Source organism: Lampris incognitus, chromosome 12 (genome assembly GCF_029633865.1).
Source record: "Lampris incognitus isolate fLamInc1 chromosome 12, fLamInc1.hap2, whole genome shotgun sequence".
Lineage (NCBI taxonomy): Eukaryota > Metazoa > Chordata > Actinopteri > Lampriformes > Lampridae > Lampris > Lampris incognitus.
Window position 1 is genome coordinate 18,955,100 of NC_079222.1, and position 21,278 is coordinate 18,976,377.

Consider the following 21,278-nt stretch of genomic DNA (forward strand, 5'->3'; position numbering starts at 1 on the left):
ATTTTTTTTTTTTACTCCTTGAAAACATCCACATAGCAGCTGAACATGTGCACCAGCACCATCCTGACATTTGAGATGCTACTGAATTACAGATGAGATCTGGATAAAACTTGTTATATCGGTTTTCACAAGCGTGTTGACAGGAGAAAACTTACGAAGCTAACTAGTATAGGAAGGGCAAATGAGAGTCGCCCGCTAATAAATAATAAACGCATTGCAATATCAGGCCAGTGACGCAGGTGGGATCGGAACACTAACATGTACTTTAATATAATTCAGAGCCCCTTCCCACGTTTGCATAAATGTTTTACTTTTTTTAGGTGGGCGCAATAGAACCCCCCCCCTCCCAACAACCTTCTTGCTTGACCTTTGTTTTTATTTTATGTATTTCGTACTTAATTGCTGTAGTTATCCCAAGACTTAAATAGCTACGTTGGTATAGATGTATAATAATTTCCCAAAAACTTTCGTCTCCGGTTGCAGCTCATTCACCGGATGACTTTACCGGATGTTGGTTGTTAGAAATGCACAACCTAGATTAGACGTCAGACGAGATGCGCAGTGGTCTTTCTATGAATGGGCGAGTCATGATCTATACTGCTCTGGTTCTACGTTGTGACGTTATACGTGCCGTGCGCCTGTGGTCGTGACGCAAGGCCTGGCGACGTGGAAAATATGGTGGGAAGGAGTAGCTGGAGTAAACTCGTCTGTCTCAAATTCTTCAAATTACAAAGCGATTTTTGGCGTAATTGGCGTTTGAACGGTGACACACTATAAACCACTGGCAAGTGCGAAGGGTCGTTTTAAAGCTGCCGGCTGAAGACGTCCGGAGTGTTTCGAAAACAGCGAGGCATTCATGACAGGTAAGCTGAGCTGTCAGCTGATCTCCAAATCACCGCTAACAGCTAACGTGTACTAGTTTGAAGCTTTTAGCTTTCCTCTCCCGAGAACTAACGATTTTTGTAAACTGCACCAAACTCAGTAAATGTAGTCTCCGTTGCGTGTGTTGATTCATGTCGAAGTTTAACGATATATTAGTTAGCAAAAGCTAACGGGGCTTGACTATCTCCTGCACTGGGAATACGAAGAGCTAGCAACGTTACTCATCAACGTGTCTTAACCAAACTATTGCTGCTGTCATTGCAGCACAAAATACAGGAAGATGCTGAAAGGCCGCGATAACCTTGCTGTACCTGGGATTACACTGTGCTAATTTGATAGTCTAATCATCGCTCAGAATGACCCCACTGGTATCAAATACATCTGCAGTGGCTTGCTAAAATGCCGTGTGGTTCATGCAGGAGTGTATGGGGGAGCCGCCTTAAAACCGCAGTTTACCTGAGCCAATGTTAGCCGTACCAAATGTATATGCCAAAGGTGTGTCCGATTAAACAGACTCATATCGCGCCTTTACAGTCATCATCCTGTTGTCCAGTTTGCCTCTACCATGAACGCATTTCATGGGGTTTTATTGACATAGCCTCCGGTGGTATCACCAAAGTGCCTAAGGCAGGTAAACCTCAGCCACATAATGTGGATCTCCCCAAAAGCAAGAAATGATCTCAAAGGAGAAAGTCACGTTACTTAACTAACAAGATACGTTGTAATGTTTCTGTTACCATTGTTTAATGTGAAATGAAGTAGCTTGATAACTAGCTTCCAACCAGCTAAAAGAGATTTGAATCTGTCAGGACGTGGGTTGTTTTCAGAAGCTTTGTATGCTGTACCATTTATGTCAACATTTAATTGGAGCACCAGTAAGAACAGAAAGCACAGATAAGGAGAGAGAAAGTGAACTGTGTCAAATAGTACCTGGTACCTTACCTCTTATACAATATATGAAGTTATATAGTCCTTTATAATACAATAATATTTTATATAAATCAGATACAGCCATAATGTGTTGATATTGTTGTTGTTTGTACCCTTTTTATATAATTTGAAATTCAACTTCTCCTGTTGGCTTCTCAGGTTGTGGTATATGCCTGCTGTTATAGAAGTGAAGTGTGGTCAGTCTGGCTGAGTGGAACCTGTTCAGGCCCCAGGACAGTCGGTAGAGATGGGAGCTAACACCAGCCAGGTCAGTGACCTATCAGAGAACCCTAACCTCAGGGTGCTGGTGGGCACTGAGGCGATATCAGAAAATGACCCTTTTTGGAACCAGCTTATCTCCTTTACCTTCATTAGTCCCACCAGCAGGTAAATATACACACACACACACATACACACACACACACATAAACACAATCAGGGTTATGCACTAGCCAATACTCAGTCTATAATCATGACAGGGATGCTTTTGTTTTATGGGTATTGAAGTGATGTTTTTAGCAAGCTTATTGTTCCCCAATCATAATTTTCCTTCATAGATAGTCCTATTCACCCTCATATTATTGTGGCCTGTGTGGCTTATCCTTTGCAGGAAATTTATACTTGTGAGCCCAGATTGACTGATGGGGATCCGTTTTGAATAGGATAACAACTCCACTTGGATTCCCCCCATCTGAGATAGGAAGCAATACATGGAAAGCCCATTTACAAGTAATGATGCAATAATGTACTCTCAGTAGATCCTATAAACATCTATTCCACAAATAATGGAATAAGAAGTTAGAGAGAAGGAGTGTTTGGCAGTAAGGAGAGGGAGAGGGCTATTCCACAGTGGTAATGACAGATGAACTAATTAGTCAACATGAGTGTCAGTTACAGCAAAGTCAGTACATATAGGTTTGCTAGTCCTCTCACAACAGACACAAAACACTTCCTGTTAAGAAGTTTAGCCTACAGAAAGTTGAGTGATTCTTTGAAATAGTCCCACTGTCCCATGTAAAACATTAGACTGATTCTTTGAAGAGATCACCTGACTCATTTATGATTTACTGAGTTTCATGAGTTATAGACTTTGTGGACTTGCAAGGCTGAGAGTGAGTAGACATGTTGTCAGACTGCACGGTAATGGCTGTTGGTAAGTTTTGGTGTCCCGTTCCATCTTATAGCTGGACTGTGACAGCCATTACATGAAAGTCAAGTGCACCTCATTAGTTGTCTTTTGAATTTGTCAACAGCTTAATCATAAATATATGACATCTGCCGTTCCACACTGTTGTTGGGATTGCAGTATATTTTTGTTATTGTGGCATTGTATTGTATAATGTAGCATGGTTCCTAACATCATATACATTATGCTATTATGTACTTACATTATCACAGGCTTCAGAGCTGTCTAGTGGTACATGAAACAGTCAAAGAAAGGGCCTAATTACTGTTTTTGAGGGGGGAAATAGCTTTTAGGAAACTTGAGGTAAAAATTTGAATTGTATAAGTACAGCAAAACGGCTATAAATATTTATGTAACTCTGCAGCTAGTTTTGAGTTTATAAAAAATCGATTATATGATAATAAATGTAGGTGCTGTATACCAGCATTATAGTACTTGTGTTCATAGTACACAGAAAGAGAGAGAGAGAGAGAAGCTGATTCAAAGAAAAAAGTTAAATTATAAATTCAGGTATTTAGGTTGGGTCATCACTTGAATAATTTGTCATTTAAAAATACCAAACATTTGCTGGGTACAACTTCAAAAATGCTTAAGTCTGCTTGCTTTATAATGGGGTAGATTATCAAAGTTTTGTAATGTAATTATAAAACAAATGCTAAGTTTTTTTTTCCTTTGACTGCTGGTCAGACAAATTATACTTAGCGGGTTCTGGGAACTTGCGATAGGCATTTTTCATTATTTTTGACAATTTATAGACTAAATGATTAATTGTTCAATCGGAAAAGTGATCAATAGATTAATTGATAAAGAAAACGACTGTTAGTTGCAGCCCCAGAAGCAAGTGTGTGAAAAGTGGGCCGAGGTGTTTGCTGCAATATGGTCAGGATGTTCCAGAGCCATTTTTGGAAGACAGCGTGACAAGCATCCTCAGCCGTTGTGTGGGTCGCAACGCTGTTGACCAAGCGTTCCCTTTCTTTGGTGGCACACTTTCTGTGTTGCTGCTATTTGGGGAGCCCTTGATTCAGATTTGCTCTGATTGAATCGTGGTGAGCTGAAACTCCAAGCTCTTTTTTCCCCTTCCTCCACCTGTTCGGCCGGCCCCTGCAAGACATCGCACACAGAGGCTCTCTGTCAGATGTAGACAGTAACACGAATGAGCACGGGAAAACTTCTGGAGTGACTCCAGGTCAAAAAAGAAAAGATTTCAGTTGTAAAGTGATGACATTACACCAGCCTTTTCTAATGGGGAAAATGTTGTTTCCTCTCTGTTTACCCCATTTTTCTGCTTGTTTTGTTCGATTCGCTCTTTCAGTGTTGAAAGCCGGTCAGCCGGGGCATTGTCTGGATTTTGGAATCGGCTCAAACGGCCAGGATTTTGTAAAACAGAGGGCAGACGAGGACTAGAGTCATTTTTTTTTGTATAGATCAGAAGTTACAGTTTGTCTAATTTGCTGATAAGATCGCAGGAATTGGCAAGAGCTGTTTCAGAATCCTCTTCTTTGAAAGTGCGCCAGAGTTCCTACCCACTTTACCTCTTCTTCTGCATCACACCACCTGATGAAGAAATGCAGCGCTGTCGACCAGGATACAGCAAAATGACCAGGATATTAGCAAAATAAAAGTGGCTATGTAGATTTAACTGGACCACTCACAAACTCAAAAGCTCCGAAGCATATTTATTTTAGCTCGGTCAACGTTTCAACAGTCCTCATCAGAACCTAAGTAGATGAGTCTAGACAGGTCTTCATAATCTAGATAGGTTCTGTTGAAGAGTGTTTTGTCGAAAAGTTACCATGCTAGAATAAATTTGGAGCATTTCATTTAGTGTGCAAGTTCTTTTTTTTCTGATACATTTTGATTTCTTTGACTCTCCACCAGAAGTTTTTTTTTGTTGTTTGTTTGTTTGTTTGTTTGAATGCATCTTTGGGACAATGAAGGTATCATAGGTGTTGGTACCAAAGGTACCATGGGTTGCTGTAAAGCCCCTTGAGGCAACTTTGTAATTTGTGACATTGGGCTATACAAGTGGGCGGCACGGTGGCGCAGTGGTTAGCGCGGCCGCCTCACAGCTAGAAGGTCCTGGTTTCAAGCCCCGGGGTAGTCCAACCTTGGTGGGTCGTCCCGGGTCATCCTCTGTGTGGAGTTTGCACGTTCTCCGTTCTCCCCGTGTCTGCGTGGGTTTCCTCCGGGGGCTCCAGTTTCCTCCCATAGTCCAAAGACATGTAGGTCAGGTGAATCGGCCATACTAAATTGTCCCTAGGTATGAATGTGTGTGTGTGTGTGTGTGTGTGGGCCCTGTGATGGCCTGGCGGCCTGTCCAGGGTGTCTCCCCACCTGCCGCCAATGACTGTTGGAATAGGCTCCAGCATCCCCACGACCCTGACAGCAGGATAGGCAGTTTAGATATGGATGGATGGATAATGGGCTATACAAATAAAATTGACTTGACATGACCATAGACCAGCGGTCGGGTTGGAATGAAAACCTGCATACACATGGCTCTCCATGGCACATGGTTAACCACCCCTGCCATAGACCATAAGAGTTAATTTTTATTTAAATGTCGTGGAGATACAGTAATTTTCCCATACTGTTTTAATACATTTTGGTTATTGTCTCAAACACAAAGTAGGGGCATCTGGGTGGCATGGCGGTCTATTCTGTTGCCTACCAATACGGGGCTCGCTGGTTCGAATCCCCGTGTTACCTCCAGTTTGGTCGGATGTCCCTACAGACACAATTGGCCATGTCTGCAGGTGGGAAGCTGGATGTGGGTATGTGTCGTGGTCGCTGCACTAGTGCCTCCTTTGCTCAGTCCGGGTGCCTGTTCGGACTGGGGGAAATAGCATGATCCTCCCACGCGCTATGGCCCCCTGGTGAAACTCCTCACTGTCAGTTGAAAAGAAGGGGCTGGTGACTCCACATGTATCGGAGGAGGCATGTGGTAGTCTGCAGCCCTCCCCGGATTGGCAGAAGGGGTGGCGTAGCGACTGGGACAGCTCGGAAGAGTGGGGTAATTGAACGGGTTAAGCACTTGTTAAACAATGACGCTGTTATGACAGTTGTTGCCATTGACATTGTGTTGTAATTGTGTTGCCAACTTGTTGCTAAACAACATCTGTGAGGTAATTGCCCCATAACTTATTGTCTGAATATTATCTACTTATAATGCAGTTTTCTTACATGACAGTAGAGGGCAGAGGATACAAGTAATGGGTTTGTGATTATAATATTCTCTCTGTCTCTGTCTGTCTTTCTTCTATCCCTACCTCGAACAGTGGAGACTCAAAGCTGCTGGAAGAGGCTGTCATCCCCTTGGCCAAGACCCTCAGTATGTTCCTGTTGGTTTAATAATATTTCATGTGTATTGTGAACTGCCCAGTAGGGGGCCCCATGAAATCGGTGCGAATTTTTCTCCAAGTTCCATTTGAATTTTTCTTCCAGTTTGAATGTGATTTGACTGTTTACCTTGGATTTAAATTCAAATGTTGATAGCATTCAGAGAGTTTTTACTCAGATACGTCCATAATACTGTAAAATATATGTTCAGTCAAAGCAAGTGTGCAGAGACAGACACATGTAGTGTCACAAACCAAATCTCTGCGCCCTTCATCAATTTTCTTACTATTTATTTGATTTCCGATAAATTGAAAACCACAACTATGTTTTCAAGATTAAGTTCAAAATGTCATTTGAAAGGACCATATGTTTTTGTATTTCACATTGAAATATGAAGAACTGTAGTGGAATTTTTAAACCCACAATTGAAATTATGAATTTATAACTGAATTATTGAAATTATTATAATCGAACCCAGGACCTTATTACTGTGAGGCAACCGCGCTAGCCACGGTGGTGCAGTGGTTAGCACAGTCGCCTCACAACAAGAAGGTCCTGGGTTCGAACCCCAAGATTGTCCAACCTTGGGGGTCGTCCCAGGTCGTCCTCTGAGTGGAGTTTGCATGTTCTACCCGTGTCTGCGTGGGTTTCCTCCGGTAGCTCCGGTTTGCTCCCACAGTCCAAAGACATGTAGTTCAGGTGAATCGGGCGTACCAAATTGTCCCCAGGTGTGAATGTGTCGGCCCTGTGATGGACTGGCGACCTGTCTGGGGTGTCACCCCGCCTGCCGCCCAATGAGTGCTGGGATAGGCTCCAGCATCCCTGCGACCCCGATTGCGATAAGCGGCTTGGATAATGGATGGATGGGTGGATAATTGAAATTGTTTTTGTTTTTTGTTTTTTTCATTAGTATGATAAGCAGTTGGCTACATGGATTTCTTAGCAAAGTGGAGCCAGACATTTCTTTTGTCAATAAGGTTTTATTACTGTTGATATACTCTCGCTTTCTTTCTTTTTTTCCAGTTGAAAACAATCCCAGAACAGGGAACTTTGGCGCTCTTGTTAGAGTTTTCCTGGGAAGAACCAAAGAGCTAAAAATCTCCACAGAATGCCAAGAGTGAGTATGAGAACTTCGGGAGGGGTGAAAATGACCGCAAACAACGCCCAGTAATGAAATGATAGAGAGCCTATGCATGTTTATGATTGCAATTAGCATGTGCACACATATAAACGCCTGTCATTGTTTGGTCACAGATCGATGAGGTGTCTCTTTTAAAAAAAGAAAATAGAAGACAAACACTAAAGTCACTCCTATTTTCCATGGGAATACTGCTGAGGAATAAACATTACCACTGTGACATAATTCCCTGCACATGGCCAAACCCCAACTCCACTGAGAATGACCCCACCCATGTTGCCAAATGCTTTTGATGAGATCCCCCCCCCCCATTCTGAAATCCACATGATTTGAGGGTGGAGTTATCTGTCCCCATTCACTTCCAGTCTGCTTCTGCATATTCCATATAACTTTTTTTTTTGTTCCATTCACATGCACAAACCAAAACACAACGTGCACACGCCGCACGAATAAACAAACCACAGCGTAATTGGCATGGAGGGGGTCTGATTAGACCTTGTTGTATTTTTTTAAAACATTGTGGTTTGGATGTTCTCGTGTTGAAATATGCTCATGTCATTTTCCTCTCCTCGTCACATTCTCTTCTTTCCCTGTTCCCCTTCTTTCGCTCCCTCCATCTTGCATGCAAGCTCTGTGGGAGCATTAGGCCATTGCAGACTCTACTTTAATGCCATCAATAATTTAGTCGTCAAAAGAAAAGGCTGTTTGAGAGTCATGAGAAGGCTGCAGCTAAAGAGATTTTCCTCCCTGTCTGTGTCTCGGTCTGTGTTTCACAGGGGAGAAATGTTGAGGTCACTATAACAAAACTGAACAATTTGTTTTGGTTGTATGGTGTTATGTCTGTGTATGTTCTGCGGTATAAGGATGTTCCACTACCTCAAAGTGCACAGCAACACCAATAAAAGACACTATTTGATCATTTTTCCTGTCAAATAAAATCCCAAGTGAGTTGTTCCCAAAATCCGAGTTGTTTTTCTTGTCAAAAGGGAAATTTCACCAATGGTTTTGTGGAATCAGTAGTGATGAGTAATGTGGTGGATTGAAGCAATAAAGTCCTCACTGGGTAATATATTGATAGAGAAATCAATGTTCTCCCACTCATAGACTTTCCCACAGCACCTACAGGTACCAAAATCCGGTACGGTGGGCCAGTGGTTAGCACTGTTGCATCACAGCAAGAAGGTCCCAGGTTCGAACCCCAGGCCATCCCAGGTCCTTTCTGTGTGGAGTTTGCATGTTCTCCCCATGTGTGCATGGGTTTGCTGCGGGTGCTCTGGTTTCCTCCCACCATCAAAAAGACATGCTTGTTAGGGTTAATACTCCTGCCTGTGTCCCTGAGCAAGGCAATGTAAAGAAGGACTGGAGCTGGTCCCCGGGCACTGCAGCTGCCCACTGCTCCTATACAATAGGATCGGTTAAATGCAGATAACTAATTCGTCATAAGAATACAATTCATGGGCATCCCGGTGGTGCGGCGGTCTATTCCGTTGCCTACCAACATGGGGATCACTGGTTCAAATCCCCATTTTACCGCCGGCTTGGTCGGGTGACCCTACAGACACAATTAGCCGTGTCTGCGGGTGGGAAGCCAGATGTGGGTATGCATCCTGGTCGCTGCACTAGCACCTCCTCTGGTCGGTTGGGGTGCCTGTTCGGGGGGGAAGGGGAACTGGGGGGAATAGCATGATCCTCCCACGCGCTATTTCCCCCTGGCCAAACTCCTCACTGTCAGGTGAAAAGAAGTGGCTGGTGACTCCACATGTATTGGAGGAGGCACGTGGTAGTCTGCAGCCCTCCCCGGATCAGCAGAAGGGGTGTTGCAGTGACCGGGACGGCTCGGAAGAGTGGGGTAATTGGATAGATACCAACTGGGGAGAAAAAGGGGCAAAAAAAAATACAGAATAGAATCAGGGACAACTGCAGCTGTTTATTTTTTTCATGCGCTATCCCTGGTGCAGAAAGACAGAGACAAGGTTAGAAATCAGTGACATTTTAAGATTTTCATTACTTTGAGGAACAAGACAAAGATTTCAGAAGGAGAGGATTGCTATGGTATACCCCACAAGCCAATTTTAAGTTTGAAGCTTGTGATCACGAATTAAAATCTGAGCTGGGAAAATATGGGCTGTTTAAAATCAATAAAACTTGCTTTGTCCTCATTTAAATTAACCTCGATGCAAGTTATTCAGCCCCTCATAGCTCCAGCAGATGAACATTTCCATCTGTGAGCTGATAAATCACTGTTTTACACCAATTTGTGGTGAACATCTCCTAGTTGTGATTTTGCAAATCTGTGTATTTGAAGTAGGGTATTGTTGGTGAAGGTTGTATGTTCTCAGGGTGGCCTTCCCTGTATTAAGTCATTATTACGGTTTATGATTCATGTTAATGACAGGAGTATGTCTCTCTTCTTCTCCTCTCTGCAGTCAGTTATTTATCTGGCAGGCCCACAATGCACTGTTTATGATCCGGTGCCTGCTAAAGATGTTCATCCGAGAAATGAGTGAGGAGGAGCTGCACCAACAGTTCGGCTACCAGGAGAGGTCGCCAGGCTCCTGCGGAGGTGAGCTCCTTTTTTTATCGTTCAGTCAAACTTTATTTTTGTAGCATATTTTGTGAATTAAAATCCAATGCACTTTACATCAAGTGAAAGTGCACAAATGACAAGATGGAATGAAAATAAAATGCCGATTCAAAGCATAATGAAAACAACTTTATTTGCACAGCACTTCTCAAAACATGAGTTACAAAGTCTATTCACGAAAAAAACCACAACAACCACAAGATAAAGCCAAAACAATTAGAAGTAATGCAAATACTAGCGTGGCGGTCTATTCCGTTGCCTACCAACACAGAGATCACCGGATCGAATCCCTGTGTTGCCTCCGGCTTAATTGGGCGTCCCTACAGATACAATTGGCCATGTCTGCGGGTGGAAAGTCGGATGTGGGTATGTGTCCTGGTTGATGCACCAGCACCTCCTCTGGTCGGTCGGGGCATCTGTTCGGGGGGGGAGGGGGAACTGGAGGGAATAGCGTGATCCTCCCACGCGCTATGTCCCCCTGGTGAAACTCCTCACTGTCAGGTGTAAAGAAGCGGCTGGCGACTCCACATGTAACGGAGGAGGCATGTGGTAGTCTGCAGCCCTCCCCGGATCAGCAGAGGGGGTGGAGCAGCGACTGGGACGGCTCGGAAGAGTTGGGTAATTGGCCAGATACAATTGGGGAGAAAAGGGAAGAAGAAAAAAAGTAATGCAAATACTTACTAAGAGAACTAAAGTGCAGTTAATTGGGGAAAAAAACATCTGTACAACTGAATGATAAGATAGAACAACATGAATCGAAATAAATCCAAATAAAACTGAGTCAGTTAAGAAGGGCAGAAGCCACAGTGGATCAGCAGCAGGATTACTGTTCGTTTTGGGAAGGTCTGAGTGTTTATATGATTTCTTGTTTAACGGTGGAGCATGTTGAATGAATGCGAGTCAATGAACTGTCCACAACTGTGTGTGTGTGTGTGTGTGTGTGTGTGTGTGTGTGTGTGTGTGTGTGTGTGCGTGCGTGCTCAAGGTGAGCTCCTTTTCAAGATTGTTTTGGGGAATGTGGGAGGATTGAGAGAAATTGATGCTGTATTAAGAGAATATGTCGACGTTGATTTATGAACTATTTAGAGATGGGGGTTTTTTATGAGGAGATTTAGTTTTAATATTAGCATAGTCTTGTGTAGTTTAGGTTAGGTTGAATATAATACTCTGTTAAGCTGGGTTCCTAGATAAATGGTCTTGATGCATGCTCAGTAATCCAGGTAAGAAAATGAAAGAAGGTTGAATCAGTTCATCTGGATACAATGTTTATTGACAGATACATTTCATCACTCAACTGAGTGACCTCTTCAGTCTAAACTGACTGCAGGTATCCCAACCCCTTATAAACAATACAGCTGCATAACGACCGAAACCAACAATCAGCTTCATATGCAAATATGGATGTGACCATTGATCATGTGTACTATTCACAGAGGATTAGGGATTGTTGCATCACAGCATTGTAAGATGGCGACAGATGTACTCTCCCCCCCCCCCCCCCCCCCCGAGTCAGGGATGGTCATTCCCTCTTCACATAGACATAAAGTGCATCCGGAAAGTATTCACACCCCTTTACTTTCCCCACATTTTGTTATGTTACAGCCTTATTCCAAAATGAATTAAATTCCTTTTTTTTCCCTCATCAATCTACACACAATACCCCATAATGACAAAGTGAAAAAGGTTTTGTAGAAATTTTTGCAAATTTATTAAAAATAAAAAACTGAAATATTGCATGTACATAAGTATTCACAGCCTTTGCTATGACACTCAAAATTGAGCTCAGGTTCATCCTGTTTTCACTGATCATCCTTGAGATGTTTCTACGTCTTGATTGGAGTCCACCTCTAGTAAATTCAATTGATTGGACATGATTTGGAAAGGCACACACCTGTCTATATAAGGTTCCACTGTTGACAGTGCATGTCAGAGTAGAAACCAAGCCATGAAGTCAAAGGAATTGTCTGTGGACCTCCGAGACAGGATTGTATCGAGGCACAGATCTGTGGAAGGGTACAAAAAAATGTCTACAGCTTTGAAGGTCCCGAAGAGCACAGTGGTCTCCATCATTCGTAAATGGAAGAAGTTTGGATCCACCAGGACTCTTCCTAGAGCTGGCTGCCCAGCCAAACTGAGCAATTGGGGGAGAAGGGCCTTGATAAGGGAGGTCACCAAGAACCTGACGGTCACTCTGACAGAGCTCCAGCATTCCTCTGTGGAGATGGGAGAGCCTTCCAGAAGGACAACCTTCTCTGCAGCACTCCACCAATAAGGCCTTTATGGTAGAGTGGCCAGATGGAAGCCTCTGCTCAGTAAAAGGCACATGACAGCCTGCTTGGAGTTTGCCAGAAAGCCCCCAAAAGGACTCTCAGACCATGAGAAACAAGATTCTCTGGTCTGATGAAACCAAGATTGAACTCTTTGGCCTGAGTGCCAAACGTCACGTCTGGAGGAAACCAGGCACCTCTCATCACCTTGCTAATACCATCCCTACAGTGAAGCATGGTGGTGGCAGGCAGCATCATGCCGTGGGGATGTTTTTCAGCGGCAGGACCTAAGAGACTAGTCAGGATCGAGGGAAAGATGAATGGAGCAAAGTACAGAGAGATCCTTGATGAAAACCTGCTCCAGAGCGCTCAGGACCTCAGACTGGGGCGCAGGTTTACCTTTCAACACGACAACGACCCTAAGCACACAGCCAAGACAACGAAGGAGTGGCTTCGGGATAAGTCTGTGAATGTCCTTGAGTGGCCCAGCCAGAGCCCAGACTTGAACCCCATTGAACATCTCTGGAAAGACCTGAAAATAGCTGTGCAACGACGCTCCCCATCTAACCTTACAGAGCTCGAGAGGATCTGCAGAGAAGAATGGGAGAAATACCCCAAATATAGGTGTGCCAAGCTTGTAGCTTCATACCCAAGAAGACTTGAGGCTGTAATCGCTGCCAAGGGTGCCTCAACCAAGTACTGAGTAAAGGGTGTGAATACTTATGTACATGCAATATTTCAGTTTTTTATTTTTAATAAATTTGCAAAAATTTCTACAAAACCTTTTTCACTTTGTCATTATGGGGTATTGTATGTAGATTGGTGAGGAAAAAAAAGGAATTTAATCCATTTTGGAATAAGGCTGTAACATTACAAAATGTGGGGAAAGTGAAGGGGTGTGAATACTTTCCGGGTGCACTGTAGATGGTCTCTTTGACTCCCCATTCAAACCAACGTTCCTCCCTATCAAGGATGCACACACCCTCATCCTTGTAAGAGTGGCCACTGGCCTGTAGGTGGGTGTAGACTGCGGAGTCCTGGCCCGACGTGTTAGCTCTCCTGTGTTGTGCCATCCTCTTGGCCAGCGTCCGTTTAGTTTCCCGAATGCACAAGTCACAGCAATCCTCCTGGCACTTAACAGCATACACTATATTGCTCTGTTTGTGCCGGGGACCCGATCCTTGGGGTGGACCAGTTTTTTGGCACAGGGTGTTTTGAGGTTTTAAAGCAACCGAGACACAGTGTTTGGAAAATAAATATGCGTCTCAACTGTTCCAACAGTCCCACCAAATACAGAAACACCATTGGTTTAGATGTGCTGTTAGGATGTGCTGTTTATAAGGTCAGGGATGCCTGCAGTCAGCTGAGACTGCTGAAGTCACTTAAATATAATTTATTATTATTATTAATACCCGTGGGGAAATTCTGATCTGCATTTAACCCATCCTAGCTGTGTAGCTAGGAGCAGTAGGCAGCCGCCGTGCAGCGCCCGGGAACCAACTCCAGCTCTCTTCCCATTGCCTCGGTCAGGGGCACAGAGAGGAGTATTTTAATGGTGGGGGAAACTGGAGTACCCAGAGAAAACCCACCACAGACACAGCAAGAACATGCAAATTCCACACAGAGGACGACCTGGGATGACCCCCCCCCCCAAGTTTGGACAACCCCGGGGTTCGAACCCAGGACCTTCTTGCTGTGAGGCGAAAGCGCTAACCACTGGGCCACCGTGCCTTAATTGAGTGATGACATTTTTATCCCACTGAACGTTGTGTCCAGATGAACTGATTCAGCTTTCTGGGGATTTCCTTTTCAAGGAGTCACTCCTTCAATATTTGTCCCTCTGTAATGGACATCAATGGATTTTTAGATCTCTTTTATTACCTAAAGTCTCTTACTCAACCTCTCAGTTACTGTTTTTGACAGACACACATGTATGCACACACACACACACACACACACACACACACACACACACACACACACACACACACACAGAAGCTGTTTACACCTGGCATTACCATGCGTCTTGGATGATGCATCACAAATGGACAGGTCTAAGTACGTCAGTTCACACCTGGCGTTAGACTGCGTCTCAAGTGACCACTTGTGATCGAATCTTATGTCCCTGCTCTATATGCAAATAAGCGTGTACATCGCAGTGATTGTGGGTGTGTGGTTTAGCCCCGGCTGCAGACGGCATGAGGGGGAGAGCAGATTCGATAGGGAGGCTGATCAGTGACCAGCCTCAGGTGTGTCACACTAACAGCCTGTCCCTATATACCGCAGTAACGCTGGGCCCTGGGCAAAACACAGGGCTGAAGGAAGAGGGAGGAAAAGGGAGCCACACACTCTGAAAGGAGAGAGCGAGGAAATGGCTCTGGCACTAGAGTGCACTGGCCCGTGCGGGCGAACGAATGAAAGCCATTATTAAATAAAGCCTGTGTTAATGGCCGTCGCATAGACGTGTCACAGTCACGTCAGTAAACAGCTGAACAGGTAGTCCAGAAATGCGAGAAGAGAGCAGCGAAGCAACCGGCATTTAACGAAATGAGACATCCTTGCTCACTAGAGCCTCATTTTAATGCACGGTCATGTTGTCATACAAAATTGGAAGTACGCTTAAAGAAATAAAAGAAATCATCCCAAAGCCCAAGTGCACTTCTTTTCTTTTATAGCCATTCCACTTTGTTGTGAGGCACAATATATTTTTTAAAAAGCGCTATGTAAACAAACTTCATTGTGATGATGATGTAGATTGGTCTGAAAGACTTCAGACCCCTGACCTAATGTATTGCATTTAATAACTATTGTGGGTAAATAGTTGCATATTATTACAAAGGCATGGACAAATGCATGTCGTGCCAGACAATCTGATGAGGAATTTTTTTTTTTAACATTTTTTTCCTCCTTTTTCTCCCAATTGTTCTTGGCCAATTACCCCACTCTTCCGAGCCATCCCAGTCGCTGCTCCACCCCCTCTGCCAATCCGGGGAGGGCTGCAGACTACCACATACAGTGCATCCGGAAAGTATTCCCTCCCCTTTACTTTCCCCACATTTTGTTATGTTACAGCCTTATTCCAAAATGGATTAAATTCCTTTTTTTTTCTCATCAATCTACACACAATACTCCATAATGACCAAGTGAAAAAGGTTTTGTAGAAATTTTTGCAAATTTACTAAAAATAAAAAACTGAAATATTGCATGTACATAAGTATTCACACCCTTTGCTATGACACTCAAAATTGAGCTCAGGTTCATCCTGTTCCCACTGATCATCCTTGAGATGTTTCTACATCTTGATTGGAGTCCACCCGTAGTAAATTCAATTGATTGGACATGATTTGGAAAGGCACACACCTGTCTATATAAGGTCCCACTGTTGACAGTGCATGTTAGAGCAGAAACCAAGCCATGAAGTCAAAGGAATTGTCTGTGGACCTCCGAGACAGGATTGTATCGAGGCACAGATCTGGGGAAAGGTACAAAAAAATTTCTACAGCTTTGAAGGTCCCAAAGAGCACAGTGGTCTCCATCATTCGTTAATGGAAGAAGTTTGGATCCACCAAGACTCTTCCTAGAGCTGGCTGCCCAGCCAAACTGAGCAATCGGGGGAGAAGGGCCTTGGTCAGGGAGGTGACCAAGAACCCGATGGTCACTCTAACAGAGCTCCAGCATTCCTCTGTGGAGATAGGAGAACCTTCCAGAAGGACAACTATCTCTGCAGCACTCCACCAATCAGGCCTTTATGGTAGAGTGGCCAGACGGAAGCCTCTGCTCAGTAAAAGGCACATGACAGCCCGCTTGGCGTTAGCCAGAAAGCACCTAAAGGACTCTCAGACCTTGAGAAACAAGATTCTCTGGTCTGATGAAACCAAGATTGAACTCTTTGGCCTGAATGCCAAACGTCATGTCTGGAGGAAACTAGACACCTCTCATCACCTCGCTAATACCATCCCTACAGTGAAGCACAGTGGTGGCAGCATCATGCTGTGGGGATGTTTTTCAGTGGCAGGAACTGGGAGACTAGTCAGGATCGAGGGAAAGATGAATGGAGCAAAGTACAGAGAGATCCTTGATGAAAACCTGCTCCAGAGCGCTCAGGACCTCAGACTGGGGCGCAGGTTTACCTTACCTTACCTAACCTTACAGAGCTCGAGAGGATCTGCAGAGAAGAATGGGAGAAATACCCCAAATATAGGTGTGCCAAGCTTGTAGCTTCATACCTAAGATGACTTAAGGCTGTAATCGCTGCCAAGGGTGCCTCAACCAAGTACTGAGTAAAGGGTGTGAATACTTATGTTCATGCAATATTTCAGTTTTTTATTTTTAATAAATTTGCAAAAATTTCTACAAAACCTTTTTCACTTTGTCATTATGGGGTATTGTGTGCAGATTGATGAGAAAAAAAAGGAATTTAATCCATTTTGGAATAAGGCTGTAACATAACAAAATGTGGAGAAAGTGAAGGGGTGTGAATACTTTCCGGATGCACTGTACCTCCTCCGATACATGTGGAGCGGCCAGCCCCTTCTTTTCACCTGACAGCGAGGAGTTTCGCCAGGGGGACGTAGCACGTGGGAGGATCACGCTATTCCCCCCAGTTCCCCCTCCCCCCAGAACAGACACCCAGACCGACCAGAGGAGGTGCTAGTGCATTGACTAGGACACATACCCACATCTGGCTTCCCACCTGCAGACACGGCCAATTGTGTCTGTAGGGATGCCCAACCAAGCTGGCGGTAACACAGGGATTCGAACTGGCGATGCCCGCATTGATAGGCAACGGAATAGACCACCGGATGCCCCGATACCCCGATGAGGAAAATGAACTGAGTGAATTAGGAGTGTCAGGCACCAGTTGTTTGCCTTCTCTCATTTTGTGCTCAAAATACACAGCAAAAGTTGAAACTTAAAACTCGTTATGTGGGAAAATGTAAATATCTGAACACTAGTTTGTAATTCTCAACCTGAACCCTGTCAGGCTCGACCTGATCACATCGGTACAGGCCAGATTATTTAATTATTCTAGCAGGTTTGAGAGGGTCGGGATCTGCACTGTGGTGGATAAATGAACTTGAACCTGAAGTTGAAGTTGAATGTAAAAGCAGGTGGGGGCTCTTCCACAGTTGTGGGTCTGATTTGTGTCAGAAATTACAGATGAGTTAAAAAGAAAAGTCAGTTGACTAGTTGGTCCTTCAGTCCTTCAATGCGGCCTGAGACACAGGTGCTTTTACACTCCATCCAGGCCACCTCCGACTGTGGCTTGAGTGATCAGATCTCAAGACACACTGAGGACACATTGGGTGCGTTCACACCTGTACTTAGAGCGGTCCACTTTTGATCAGATCACCCAAGACACATGTTAATGCCATGTGTAAAGTGCTTCTTAAAATCATATTCACTCTTATAGCACCCTGCAGACGTCCAAAGTTGGGCTTAGCAGGACTTTTTTGGAAGCTTGGACATTTGTAAGAAGAAAACTGGTTTGGCTGAGGCCCAAGCCCTTGAAGAGCACATGGCAAATCCAAGCAGTTGCTGGAAGCGCACAAAAGAAAAGACGGCTGCAGCCGGCTGACCGCACCCACGGCTGTCCTTCTGTTCTCTCTGCATGTAGGAGGAATGGGTGGGAAGGATGAGAAAGATTGATAGGGAAATGAAACGACAGAGTGAAATTACTAAAACCAATGACAAGCTGGAATATAGTAAATATTTTGTCAGAATGGTTAACTACTCTTTTTCTCTTCAATAACCCCACCTCACACCCAACATAGGGAGCGATGACCTCCTTGAGGAGCTGATGTCAAACCTTGTACACCTGATTGTAGAAGTGCCCTTACTGTAAGTATTTACAGGTTCACAGTTTATATTCTTCCAAATCCGTTTGACTGTAGTTGCAGTGTGGAGCAGCTGATGGCAAAAACAATGGCAAAAAAAACAATTTCCTATTTTTTCAAATACTTGTATGAAAAATAGTAAAATCTCAGAATCATTTAATCCACCTACCATTTTTTCTTTAATACTTGGTGTAATTAAGGAGGTACTGACCAAGGGGATCCTAGGACAGGACAAGGCCAAGTGTAACTGCAATGCAGGGATTTGCTGTGTCTGTGTGTTTGAAAATGGACTCCTGGGAAAAAAGCGACTGGAAAATCTCCCAGGGTTTTCTTTTCAGCTTTATTTTATTGGGCAAAGTTTAACAAACACATTGTGCATATCACTACGCTCCTCCATTGTCTTCCACCCCCTCATCAACTCATCCCTTCTATCTATGGGATAGTACCATCCAGAAACAGTGTGTCTATAAAACCATTAGTTACCCAAAAAGAAAAGGAAAAGAAAAAGTGAAATAAACAGGCAAATCCAACAAAAAGTAAGTAACATACACACCAAAAAAAGTATAAACATCTTGCTTCTTTTGGCTGCTCCCGTTAGGGGTCACCACAGCGGATCATCCATTTCCATCTTTTCCTGTCCTCTGCATCTTCCTCTGTCACGCCAACGCCTGCATGTCCTCCATCACCACATCCATAAACCTCCCCTTTAGCCTTCCTCTTTTCCTCTTGGCTGTCAGCTCCATATTCAGCATCCTTCTCCCAATATGCCCAGCATCTCTCCCCCGCACAAAGCCAAACCATCTCAATCTCATTCTCTACACCGGGTCCTAGAGACTGGCCTGCAAAGCCCCTGCAGCCCACTTCAGTCGGCTCACACTGACGCTCAACATAATGTGATCTTCATACCTGGGTCTCTTCCTTTCTTGTGCCTCCTCCATCTGATCTTCCCAGGGAAAAATTAGCTGTAGCAAAACCACTTGCTTGGATGTCACGGACATCAGGACCATGTCTGGCCTGAGTGTGGTGGCTGCGTTGGTGTCCGGGAACCTCAGTTGACTTCCTAGGTCGACCAGGGACTGCCAGTCCCTTGCAGTTGCGAGCAGCCCACCCTGGGCCTTTGGCTGGGCCTTCTCCCCTGCTGAAACAAAAGCAATTGTGCATCTTGTTTGGTGTTGCTGCTTGCTGTAGCTGATCCCAGTACAGATGGTCTCTGCTACTACCCGCAGAGCTTGGTCATGGCACTAACATTACTGCCCCTCTCCCAAGGCCTTTGGACAGCAACTCTGGATGTGCTCCAAGGATCCCCTTTTCTGGCAGAGTTGGCAAGCAGATGAGTCTACCAGGCCTGAGCTGAACAGGTTTGAAGGGCTTGGGAGGACATCATACACTGACTGCACCAAAAACTTGAATCGGTGTGATTCCGCCTTCCAGAGTTTTGCCCTGGCTCCCTGCTTGCACATACCTACCATTCTGATGGTGTGAGCTTCCTCCACCTCTGCGTGTACCTCTTCCTGGATCAGCTTTTGCCTCTCCTTTTCTCGGTCTTTACCGTTGCAAGGTCTTGATTTGCTCCCGAGCCTGGCCCAACCAATTGCCACAGTGCCCATCAGGATGCTATGCCGCAACCTTGCTGCAGCCAACTCAACTGCCTCCTGCCCATGCCACTTTCTTCCTGTTCTGACCTCGATACCCAAAGAGGAGGCCTTGGTATCAGCAGAATCTCAGTAGAGCAGGAATTCTCTGGCTCAGGTGACCTTGAACTCCTCTCCCAGACTTCTGAGAGGAAGCTGTAGCTTGGTGTTATGCCCGTAAAGGGTGATGCTGCTTAGGCTCTGCAGCAGGCCCAGCCACCTGCACAGGAACTGGCTGAACTTCCTTTCGAATCCCTCCATGGTGATGATTAGGACTACATAGATTAACAGTGGCCAGAGGAGTCGAGGCAGTATCCCATATTGATATATCCAGGCCTTGATTTTTCCAGGAAGCCCTAACTTGTCCACTGTGCAGAGCCAAGTGTTGATGTCATCACTGGTTACCTGGCATGCCACTGTGTCCTTCAGATTGCTGGTGAAGATCTTACCCAGGCTCTTGACTAGCTTTTCAGTCACAGATGGAATTTGGGAAACTCCCAGAGAGAAGCTGGACTAGTCGGTTACTCTTCCTTTCCTGAGGACCAGAGACCTGGATTTCCTGGGCTCATTACACGGGGCAAGAAGCCCATGTAATGAGCCATTAAAGTCCTTGGAGGAGCCACCTGCATCCGGGCACTGATGCAGTTGTTACCATTAAGTCTCTTCCTTCACTCCATAGATCCGTAGGTTAGACCTCCTTGAGCGGTTTTCATTGTCTTCAAAGTGCACTTCTGAATGGCATTGTTTACGTATCATGTACACTATCAGCCGGTCAGTTCGTGCGCCCTGATCCTCCACGTTGCTTAATCTTTTTTCACATCCCCATATTTGCTCGTTTACACCTTTTAGAGAATCTTGGATTTTGTGCAACCTTTCCAAAAAGTACTTTCTCATATCTTTTATCTCAGCCAAAACCTCAAGCTAGTTTCCAGGTTGGTCGTAGAAACCTATGACCTACCTGGAAGCTAGCTTGAGGTTTTGGCTCGAACCTTCGTTTCTGTTGTGCCTACTTTGGTTCATTTTTACAACTGTACCAAGACAAACAGAGTGTGCTTCTATTCTATTCAGATACCACTGTAAATGATTTGTTAAATGTGGGTTTACGCTCCGTGAGGTTGGCAAATCAGTTATTAAGCAGCCATCATGCAGGGGGCAGAAAGTCCCAAGGGTTTTAACAACAATCCCGGGGTTTTTTGTGTGAAAGAGGCTTCAGTGTGTGTGAATGTGCTTTGTGTGAAAAGCTAGTTGTAACACTGTTTGACTATTGCGTAAAACATTTGAAAAGGTCTCACATGTAACACAAAAGTAGACACACACACACATTGTAAAGATACACCAGGTTTTCTGTCAGCACCAGCAGAGAATTTTTGTTCTGAATATCACAGAGCTAATTTTTAGCATAGTTTTGTTATACTCAAATTTGTAATCAGCATAACAACTACCAGGTTACTCTGTCAGGTCTCTTATTCCAAATTTGTGCAGTA

At 44.5% G+C, this 21,278-nt stretch overlaps 1 protein-coding gene across 1 annotated transcript in view; it reads left to right on the forward strand.

Moving 5' to 3' along the window:
* Positions 1–674: 674 nt before the first annotated feature.
* Positions 675–21,278, forward strand: part of dym (dymeclin) — a 99,405-nt gene continuing 78,801 nt past the window's right edge. The window contains exons 1-6 of the mRNA XM_056290294.1: positions 675–863; positions 1,972–2,199; positions 6,277–6,329; positions 7,361–7,454; positions 9,902–10,038; positions 18,101–18,167. Coding sequence (XP_056146269.1) covers positions 2,060–2,199; positions 6,277–6,329; positions 7,361–7,454; positions 9,902–10,038; positions 18,101–18,167 — 491 coding nt within the window. The 5' untranslated portion in view covers positions 675–863; positions 1,972–2,059. The remainder of the gene's footprint in view (positions 864–1,971; positions 2,200–6,276; positions 6,330–7,360; positions 7,455–9,901; positions 10,039–18,100; positions 18,168–21,278) is intronic.